This window comes from Mixophyes fleayi, chromosome 6 (assembly GCF_038048845.1).
Source record: "Mixophyes fleayi isolate aMixFle1 chromosome 6, aMixFle1.hap1, whole genome shotgun sequence".
Taxonomy (NCBI): domain Eukaryota; kingdom Metazoa; phylum Chordata; class Amphibia; order Anura; family Limnodynastidae; genus Mixophyes; species Mixophyes fleayi.
This window is the reverse complement of record NC_134407.1, coordinates 205865156-205876710: the sequence shown is the minus strand read 5'-3', so window position 1 is coordinate 205876710 and position 11555 is coordinate 205865156. Positions and strand designations below refer to the sequence as shown.

Below are 11555 nucleotides of genomic sequence, written 5' to 3'. Positions count from 1 at the left end.
AATGGTTTTTTTTTTAGTATAAGTTCAGTAAAATATGCATATATTATTCTGTCTGTATATTTGCACCTACTGGAAAATAACAAATCATATCAATAACCTTTTGCACATCCATACATCATCAAATCTGTATTTTATTTCTAATTAAAAGTCGCAAATGCAATTAAAGTTGATGGTACACACAATATAATTATGAATATTGTTACAGCATATATAAATTAACACAAGTGATAAAATAGATGTGGGTCTGGATAGCACAGTGCATAAGACATAGGTACAGCTGTATTAGGCTCTGGCTGCAGGGCATGCTGGGACTTGTAGTTCAGCAGCAGTGACACTAGGACCTGTATGTATATGACAGGACAGGGGATGGAGGGTGCTATATGTCCCTATGTTACTGTGATCTGCATAGGTCCCTGCTCCTGCTCGGCGCTCGGCTGCTCGGCCTGGCGGAGACCAGTAATTGGCTGCTTCTCCTGCTCGGCCTGGCGGAGACCAGTAATTGGCTGCGTCAGCTGCTCGGCGCTCGGGTGCTCGGCCTGCGGATGCCGGAAGTAGCTGGGGATCGGGAGAAGCGTCACGGGATCCCGGTGATGATGTAACCGGAGCAGCCGGGGCTCTGACACCGAGACCGGCACCGGGACCGCAACCATGAACCTGCTGCCCTCCAACCCGCACGGCAACGGCCTGCTGTACGCCGGCTTCAACCAGGACCATGGTGGGTGCGGGGGTCCTGTACACTGGGCTCCAGTGCCAGGGTGGGGGCTGGTCATGTACTGGGGGTATAATACAGGGTGTGTGTGGGGCTGGGGGCTTGTCATGTACTGGGGGTATAATACAGGGTGTGTGGGGGGCTGGGGGCTTGTCATGTACTGGGGGTATAATAGAGGGTATGTGTGGGGCTGGGGGCTGGTCATGTACTGGGGGTATAATACAGGGTGTGTGGGGGGCTGGTCATGTACTGGGGTATAATACAGGGTGTGTGGGGCTGGGGGCTTGTCATGTACTGGGGGTATAATACAGGGTGTGTGTGGGGCTGGGGGCTTGTCATGTACTGGGGGTATAATACAGGGTGTGTGTGTGGGGCTGGGGGCTTGTCATGTACTGGGGGTATAATACAGGGTGTGTGTGTGGGGCTGGGGGCTTGTCATGTACTGGGGGTATAATACAGGGTGTGTGTGTGGGGCTGGGGGCTTGTCATGTACTGGGGGTATAATACAGGGTGTGTGTGGGGCTGGGGGCTTGTCATGTACTGGGGGTATAATTGAGGGTGTGTGTGTGGGGGGCTGGGGGCTGGTCATGTACTGGGGGTATAATACAGGGTGTGTGTGGGGCTGGGGGCTTGTCATGTACTGGGGTATAATACAGGGTGTGTGTGGGGCTGGGGGCTGGTCATGTACTGGAGGTATAATACAGGGTGTGTGTGGGGCTGGGGGCTTGTCATGTACTGGGGGTATAATACAGGGTGTGTGTGGGGCTGGGGGCTTGTCATGTACTGGGGTATAATACAGGGTGTGTGTGGGGCTGGGGGCTGGTCATGTACTGGAGGTATAATACAGGGTGTGTGTGGGGCTGGGGGCTTGTCATGTACTGGGGGTATAATACAAGGTGTGTGTGGGGGTATAATACAGGGTGTGTGTGGGGCTGGGGGCTTGTCATGTACTGGGGGTATAATACAAGGTGTGTGTGAGGCTGGGGGCTTGTCGTGTACTGGGGGTATAATACAGGGTGTGTGTGGGGCTGGGGGCTTGTCATGTACTGGGGGTATAATACAGGGTGTGTGTGGGGGGCTGGGGGCTTGTCATGTACTGGGGGTATAATACAGGGTGTGTGTGGCTGGGGGTATAATACAGGGTGTGTGTGGGGCTTGGCATGCACTGGGGGTATTTTGTGTGTGTGGGGCTGGGGGCTTGGCACGTACTAAGGGTATAATAGTAGGGGGTGTGTGGGGCTTAGTATGCACTGCTGGGATATTGAAGAGTAATTCCGGTATGTAATTGTCTACAAATGATTAATACATTTTTTTATGAGACCAACCTACTTGTTGCTCTCAGTGTAGGTATTCTTTGTGTGATACCATTGTAGGGGAAAGATGCACATGAGTCTTGGAAGAACAACTAGTAATATGAAGAGATGAGTGACATTTCAAAACTGTCCTGCAAAATGTTCACCTCGTTCAGCGTTTGACTGTGAAACTTTGTGTGTTTTGCTGCCTGAATTTGGCCGTAGGTGTTCCCCGTACTGTCTCAAACGCACAAGACAGCAAAATAAATTGAACGGGACCGTCCCAGCTCTATTCTTAGGCTATAAATTCCACAACATTCAAATGTACAAATGCTGTGCAGATTGCTGAACCAAAAACAGAACTCGATGGGAGAAGTCAATTGGCCGTGAGGTGCCGCCAAACATCGCCTTGATGTCTATCTGCGCACATAGCTAGCCAATATGTTCAGAATATCCGCTTATTTTCTCTAGCATCTCTACTGGCCGTGGGTGAAAATGAGTGGAGATTTTAGCCAAAACTCAAGACACTATGTGTCTTCGCAGATTGTTACTGAGACACATCGCAGCCAATTGGATTCCCTCCAATCATTGTGTTTTTGGAACTTCGCACCTATGTGAAATGGGCTGTTCTGCTGGGAAATTTGATTTGCGTGAAATTTTGTAGTAGTAACATTTATAGGAGCCTGCGGGAACCACTAGGCAGTGAAGGTGAGGAAGACTGTTATGTTATAGGTATGTGAAGTAGAGGAGACGTCGGGGGCAGGTACATAGTCTTTTCTTGCAAGCAGAAGATGGTGGTGATGAATTTGTCAAGGGCACTGAATGTATTTTTGATTGTGGCATGGTTAGGGAGCTGTTGCTATTGGAACCCTTGTGCTATAAGTCTGTACTTAAATGCAATTGAGGTTTGCGTTTTACTTCTTCCTTAAAAAAAAGACATGCATTAACTACAAGTCCCAGCATACCTTGCCAGTTATCAGCTAGCTATCTGCTGGCAAAGCATGCTGGGGCTTGTAGTTTTGCAACACCTGTAGAGCCACAGCCAGGCCTGTTCAAATTTATATAATGGTTTTTATTGTACTATCGTAATGTATTTCAAATGGTGAGCACATTGGGCACTTCAAATATGAATTTTGTGACATCCTTTCCATCTTACTCGAAGAAGCAAACTAAACTTAGTGATTAGATGCTGTGCTTTAAAGTATATTTGAAAACTCCCTTGTGACACCATCCTTAGTCTATCTTCAATGGCTCAGCAAGACCTTTAATTGTTTTCTCTTAGAAAGTAAATAGAATTTGTTTCATTGTACTCGGGATAGATCAAAATGACACAGGAACATATATTTCCATTATCCATTTACAAGGTCATGATGACATCATTATTTTTTGTTCATAGTTAGTAGCTGACATGTACACCTAAGAGAAAATTAAATTTATATTAGCAGTATGAAGGGAAATATGGAATTGGCTAATGTTAACATGGTCAGAGAATAGTTTTTTTAATGACCGATAAAATGCAAGGGTCTGTTCTATTTTTATACCATGTTTAAAGTGGTTAAACTCAGTGTTTCTGCATCATTATAAACCCATCCGTCGTATATTTAAAAGTAAAAATATTCGCATTTATGTAAAGTTTCAATGTGAGGTCATATTTATTTCTTTTTTTAGCTCACAATGAAAGCATGTCTTCCATGGTTTTTGTTTTTTTTCTTTCTCCCCCCACCCACAATGTTAAGCTGGTTCTAAGCTAAATTTCTTTTTTAAATGATTGTCAACATCTTTTTGTTCCTGTAGACTTGCCCATTTTGGGTGCTTATGAACTCCATAGCAGATCAAGACCTCATTTGAATTCTTTAGCTAGCGATACCTTAACATTGATCTCCGCCTCAAATGTGGTGTCAAAATCGGCATAAAATTCATTTTGTAATGTATTTTATTTGATGCTATCCCTGACCGTCTGGATAATTAGCTGCTTTGCGAGTGGAATTATTTGTTTATTGTATTGTCCTTTAATATCATGTACTGTTTTGTGGTTTGCCCACTGTATGGCACTGCAGACTATTTGTGTCGCCCTATAAATAAAGAATAGTAATGATAATAGTTAGGTTCCACGTGCAGGATTTGGTTTACGCCAGTAATATTGGTTGGGTTCCGCTTATAGGTGGTAATTTACACTAGTAATAGTGGTTTTGTTCTGTATACTGGAGCTGGTTTGTACTAGTAGTTTTGGTTGGGTTTTACATACAGGATGTGGTTTGTGATCTTCTAAGTTCCGTATGCTTACACTAGTGTATAGTGGTGGAGTTTAACGTACAGAGCATGTGTGGAAAAAGACCCATGAACCCATATTTTGCTACAGTACAATAAATTCATATTTTTTCTATTTTGAGACCATTTATATTTGAGACAGATCCAATAGGCATGTAAGAGATCAATATGATCAATAAACAGTTTTTTTTTTTTATTCTTTATTCTCTGTTATTTGATTCAAGCAGTGTCTATTTTCCAGCCATGAAATATGTGCTAAAATTCCTTTTAAAGCTGAATCCAGCTGTAACTGTGACTCGTAGGAAGTAGAGCGCTGACCTGTCCTGCTCACGGCGTGTCCTAGAGCGCTGCCCTGTCCTGCTCACGGCGTGTCCTAGAGCGCTGCCCTGTCCTGCTCACGGCGTGTCCTAGAGCGCTGCCCTGTCCTGCTCACGGCGTGTCCTAGAGCGCTGCCCTGTCCTGCTCACGGCGTGTCCTAGAGCGCTGCCCTGTCCTGCTCACGGCGTGTCCTAGAGCGCTGCCCTGTCCTGCTCACGGCGTGTCCTAGAGCGCTGCCCTGTCCTGCTCACGGCGTGTCCTAGAGCGCTGCCCTGTCCTGCTCACGGCGTGTCCTAGAGCGCGCAGAATGCAGGCAAAGATTCTGCAAAATGACCAGCATATTGCCCGGCACTTGTATAGATCAGTACTCGCAGTCCCTATCAGGCATCTTACACTAGAGTGTTCATACCTATTATACTCATTTTCAGGTCAGTGTATTCTGTATATCCCCACTTTACAGCATTGAGATGAGTGGAATTCTGAAACGTGCATCAAAACTGCATATCCGCATTTTGGAGTAGTTTTAAACCATTCAGCAGGGCTCACTCAAAATGAATGGAGTCTTTAAACATTTCAAAACTGTACCTCCAATTTACTACTCCATTTACATTGAAGCTCCAAGCTTATGGGTATTCAGACGTGAGCTATAGATAGATTAATGTAACATGCAACTAATGTCGTACATCATCACCATTATTTATATATCGCCACTGATTCTGCAGCGCTGTACAGAGAACTCGCTCCCATCAGTCCCTGCCCGATTGGAGCTTACAGTCTAAATTCCCACACACACACACGGGTCAATTTTGATAGCAGCCAATTAACCTACTAGTTTGTTTTTGGAGTGTGGGAGCAAACCCAGGGAGAACATACAAACTCCTCACAGATAAAGCCATAGTTGGGAATTGAACTCATGACCCCAGCGCTGTGACTTGTCAAGTGTGATATTGACAACAAGGACATCTTTATTGGTTTAAGTGAGCGAAGGGCACGCTCCTGGGTCTGCATTCCATTTAGTGGTGGGGTGGGTGCATTCTTGCCGATACCATGTCAGGAAGGGCTATGAAATGTCTTCATGGCGCATTAATTCAAAACAATTGCTCCTTATTTTCTCTGACTTAGCTTTTCTCCATGCTCCCTCGTTTTAATCTCTCCCCTACTCTGAACCTCTGTTTCTGTAACGAGCAGGACGTTGCATCCAGCTTTAGCCATCCCTCCCTCCATTAATAGGGGACTTAAATTTATGATTATTAATATATTTTAAAATCAAAGTATCTTTCCCCCCCCTCAGTCCTTAAAGAGAACTTTTATCCTGCTTATTTTGTGTTCACTTTTGCTGCCTTTGTCGAGCACCACAGGAAATGTTTAAAATATATAACCAGAGCCCTAGTGACCAAATCATTGTGTCAGCAAAACCTAACGTGGAAACTTTTTAACAAAGGGGATTTGGTGTCCCGTACACTGAGTGTAATGTACTTTGTTGTATTTCAGTTAGCCATTACAGGGTTCCACACAAAGGAAGATACTTTTCTCTCAGAGAGGGCGGCACTCTATATGCTTGTGTGGACAAGATCAACGTTACCTTCTTTCTTGTTGTATGCAGCTTGTAACCTTAATGTACAGTGCTGCGTAAAATATCAGTCTTTCCTAAATAAAGGATAATATTAGTTCTACTCAACAGGAAGCTTTAAAACTTCAAAACATCTTTAAAATGCCTGTTTATAAATATTATGCTTATACATTTTATGTGATACATCCTACGCTGACATCTCGCTGTGGGAAGTTTTCAATAGATGATCCTGATTGTTCGTATGAAATCAGTGTGGCAGGATCTCCAGGCCTTGCAAAAAACTATTGCCCAAGGCATCATTAAAAGTATTATTATTAGAAGATAGAGGGGCAGTTTTAGAACTTATTTTCTGAAGAATGGTATGCGGGTTAATAACTGTTTTATAGCAAATAGGTTTTTACTCCTTTTGTACTATTGATGTTAGTTGTTTTTTTTGTAAAATTGCATAAAGGGTGTATATTGTAGGACCTGCTTGTTTATTGTTAATTATATGATACTTAGGCAGTCTATAGGAGTAATTATTTGCCACAAAATGTGGACGGGAAGCACATTTCATCTTGAGCAAGTGCGCCGAATAGTCTGTCTCATGCGTAAGTGCACTTCTTACAGGTCCAACGAGTCTGTGCAATCGGTTGTGAGACTGGGCGGAAACATTTTAAAATGTTACTTGCCATTGCTACCTACTTTAGGAACACTGTGACCATCATTTCTATAAACCTCGTTCAGGTCTTATATTATTGATGAGAGTGATGTGACATTGGGACTGTTGTTGTTACTATTGTACTTTATGATATGTTTATATCTATGCACATAAAATACACTTCCCCATATAAAAATGCCTGGTTAGTGGTAAAGGAGTCCCATTGAAAATATAGGCTGAAGCTTCCATTTTGTTTCTCTGGGGGATGGTTTTATTTGACCTGTCCCTAGCTAGAATATATCAGCCGGCTCCTCCTCTTCCTCACCGTCTTTAGCTGAACAGGTCAGTGAGGAGTTTGTTACTTTTCTATGTGCTGGGGCTTTCCTGGTTTCTAATTCCAGCCATGCACTCCTTCTGTGGTAAGCTGAAGTCCGACGGGCGGCCTGGGGTTTGCCGTCCTGCTACCTCCTAGAGCAACCTCTGTATTGCTGGCAGAGCCGTAACTTAGAATTCTAGTGCCTGGGGCAACAAAGACAAATGCCGCCCCCCCCCCCCTAGCCCTCAATTTTAACCAAATAAACCTAAAATATTCCTAAATTGCACTCCCCTTTCAGCGTGGCGCCCTGGGCGGTCGCCCCAGTCACACAGCCCTAGTTACGGCCCTGATTGCTGGAGCAAAGGTCTGTGCATGCAGAGCATCATCACTGAGTACCAGGAAAGGAATCTTGCTATAAAGAGCATTCACTGTCCAAATGGAAAATTCTGTTATCGCTTCTAACAGATCAATCAGCCTCATGCCGGATCCTAAGCTTTATTCCTAATGCCAGAAGAGCACCATCTCTGTGTAAGCCCCTAATTTAGGGGTGTTTCCTATATTCATATACAAGGCATTTTAGTTAGTTAATAGCTATTAGTATTACTGTATCCATTCTCAGTACTCTTGTAGAGCTTTGACAAAGCAAGAAGAACAAAACACACCGGATTTGTGCATCTTGTGGTAAAACATTTATGGCAGAATCAGGAGGAGTGTTTTGTTGTTTGTGCAATTCCCGAAACCAAGGGAAAGTTCAGCCTCCTGAGCAATTTAAGAAGCATATTGCACAGATGAAAGATTCATTTGTAACTATATATTTGTATACATTACAGGGAGTTAAAAGATCCGGACCTCTTACAAATATAGGTATGGAAGATGGATATTATCAAAGTGGTATTCTCATGGACTATTGGAACATTCTTCTAGTGATGAATCGGGAGAAATTAAAGAAATGTCTAGATTGTTTAATGTGGATAATGTGTTCAAATATATCTATGGGTATGAGTGAAATGGCAATTTCTACTACAACTCGGAGTTCTCTCTTTGGGGAATGTGTTAGAAAAAATTGTTTTCCTGTACATCAAGTGGTGAAAGAGTTAATCTTGGATGGACCTCATGTGGAGAAATGTTAGTCTAATTTTAAAAGATTGAAGCAGATGTATCCATTCGGGCCTACGGTGGCTCAGGAACGGAGCTTAATTCCTCTTAAGGGATTCTATGAACCGGAAAGCAGATTGTTCTTTGAAAGTTATTCTTCATTTTGAACCACATTAAAATCTGGAGTGTCTTTGGCCTCAGTAGTCAGTGCTTTAAGGTTATGTGGCTAAAATCTCAACACAGACATCCCGGGAAATGTAAACTGACAAAATGCTGCAAAAAGTGTGGAATTAATACATAAAGGTAAATAATTCCTCTGTCAAGCATCTCTGAATACTATTGTTTTCTCTGCAAGAGCTATGGTATCAGCTCTATAATTGCGTTCTTGGGCAGCCAGTAAAAGAATAGTCTGGCTAACCTTTCATTTGAAGGAGTTCTTCTTTTTGGAACAAAATGAGATGCTACGATACAGAAAACTTCCACACTGCCTAGACAGTGCTTTTGGCCCTTCACACCCAAGGATGGAAAAAACAAATCAAAGTTCACAACAATGACTATTGTCAGAAGCAGCCCCCAATAGCAGCAATAGGGGGCATAATTACACATTTTTTCCCGAAGTGTGGGCCCATTCCATTGTTCAGATCAGTGGGTATTGAACATTCTAAAAAGGAGATACAGTATAGACCCATTCATTTCCCAAAAGGAAATATTTTTGTGTGGTCAGAAACTCCCAAGTAAAGTAGAGGTGGAAGTGTTATATTAACGTCTGCAAGGTCTTTTGAGAATCACAGCAATTTCTTAGCTTTCCCAGAGCTCTTAAGAAGGCGAAAGTTTTTATTGCAGACTGTTCTTTGTCCAGAAAACTTCAGGAGCCTTTTGCACAGTTTTGGATTTGTGTCAACAATTTTGTACATGTCAAACATTTTCAGATGGAATCGGTGAATTCTGTTGCAAGAGTTGTTGGCAAAGAGTACTTTTAGGTCCTTAGGTCTTCAGGATGCTTACTTTCATGTTCCTGTAGCAATATATCACAGAAAATGTCTCTGGTTCTGGATAATGTGGCGTCATTTCCAGTTTATATGCCTACCTTTCTCGCTGGCAACATCCCAGAGAACTTTCACCAAGATGTTGTTTATTTTGAATTAAGAAAACAAGGAGTAAAGATATATGGCCATATCTGGTGACAAATAAAGAAGTGGAAGTTGCTCAATCAATTTATAGGCTATAGCAGGTGGTTGAAAGGGTGGGGTTATCCTGAAAGAAACACACAGAGAGATCCCCCAACACACTGCTATAGCCAACAACAGATCTGCCATTTCTACTGTAGATAAAAATGCAAAAGTCTTAGTTACACACATTTGCAAATGTATGTTAAAGCCAACCGCCACTCCACGGCGCTTTTGCTAATAGGGTGGTCCTAACTCTAAACAATGAGAGTCCCATATATTTGGGCCATACATATGTACATGTATCTGGTGACATCCTTGTAGTGGACGATTCAGAATAGTCAGCTTCAGGACTTCCCTTAACCTGTCCAGTTTCAAACGGGCTTTAAAAACCCACCTTTTTCTTAAAGCCTTCCAGTCTCCCACTTAACTACCTACCTTATCCTCTGCCTCTCCCCCTTCTTTCCCCGTCCCTCTACTCTCCCTCTCTCCCCTACGTTTCTCCGTCTGTCCACCCCTCCCTTTAGATTGTACGCTCCTCTGAGCAGGGCCATCTCTCCTCCTGTTTCCACCACTTCTAACTCTGCTCTCCAGCTACTTTGCCCTCCTCCTCGAGGGCCCTCCTCCCCCCTCTGGGGGTCTCCCTGTCTTCCGCGCCCTCCTTTTGGGCCCCGTCATTTGCGGATACTCCCCCCGCCCTCACTAGCTGTGCATTGAGCTTATTGAGTTACTGTGCTTTATGTTTACTGTACTGTGCTGTCTCACCTTGTATTGTAATTTGTTTTTGTCCCTGTACGGCGCCACGGACACCTTGTGGCGCCCTATAAATAAAAATTAATAAAAAAAAACAAAAAAACAGCCCAGATAATGTTTTTTACAACAACATGGATGGGTAATGAACAAGAAATAGTTGTCTTGTACCAACACAGCGGATGCAATTGAAGTCCAAATAGACACCATACAAAACAGAATATCATCGTTGAAAGAAAGATTTGCCAAAATTCTGTCTGGCTGGGCAAGTGGCACATGAGAGATCTCTAAAGCTTTGAAGAAGCAGGATCGCAAAAAGTTCTCATGGGAACAAATCATAAAATTGTCAGACGCCACCAAGAAGTCGCTCAACTGATGGAGAAGTTCTGAAATTCCTGACAAGAGGAATGTCCCTTTCAGAGCTGGAGTAGTTAATACTCGCCACAGACTCCAGTGGGACAGGATGGGGAGCCCATCTTTAAAAAAATATAGCGCAAAGTGCATGGTCACAGAAAAGAAAGGAATCCAACATTTCCATTATCAAATACAGAGAAAACATTTATAAATATGCTTAGACAACAGGAATCTGGTGGCCTTTAATATTGGGGAGGAGCCAGGAGAAGTGCAATGGTGGCAGAGATAACAAGAATTATGTTTACACCCGTGTTACATGTAGTAGACAAGCAAAACATACTAGCTGACGATCTCGGTCGCACACAAATCCATTCAGGGCAGTAGACTCTAAATCAAGAAGTGTACCAGCTACTAATACTTACGTTTGGGCTTTCGCCAGTAGACATAATGGCAACACGCTTTAATGCCAAGGTTTCCAGATTCCTGTTGGAGTACCTGGAACAGAAGGAATAGATGCTCTAGAACTCCCATGGAGGTTCCAACTGGGATACATCTTCCCTCCATTTCCTACAAGGTGGACTTGCAAAGTGTCTTGCCTTGGCCAGACTAAAGTACAAGTGACGGCTCTGGATACCAAATTGGCCTCGTAATATCTAATTGTAAGGACTTCAGCTTGCTCATGACCCTTTGATACCAATAGAAGTACTGGTGTAGATGATAAATAATTGAAACCGCATTCATTAGATCTGGTCTGTCACTTCTCTTATTGTCTAGATCACAGGAGGTCAGAAAAGTGGCACAACTGTTTGTGATGCCTGCAGGTCATCAGACAGGATATGCTCTTTCTGAACAGGCTGCCCTGATGGATCTGAGAAGGGATCATATAGGCATACAAGAAGAGTGGACAGCAAGTACCTGAAGTACTTATAGCCTGCTCAACATGAGCGGTAGCTGCGTCTTGGAGAAAGAAGGCTCTGGCTTCTGTGACACGGCAGCAGGGTGGACATCCTTCCACACCTTATCTAGTCATTATCGCCTTGATGTTTTATCAGTGGGAGAATCTCCATTTGGCAGACA

General features: G+C 43.3%; 1 protein-coding gene across 2 annotated transcripts in view; it reads left to right on the top strand.

The window, feature by feature from the left end:
* Positions 1–510: 510 nt before the first annotated feature.
* The window catches only part of WDR45B (WD repeat domain 45B), a 28303-nt gene continuing 17258 nt past the window's right edge, over positions 511–11555 (top strand). Inside the window, exon 1 of one of the 2 annotated variants that reach the window (XM_075178172.1) lies at positions 511–715. In XM_075178172.1, the coding sequence (XP_075034273.1) occupies positions 649–715 (67 nt within the window). In that variant the 5' untranslated portion in view covers positions 511–648. The remainder of the gene's footprint in view (positions 716–11555) is intronic. The other variant, XM_075178173.1, reaches the window with a different exon arrangement.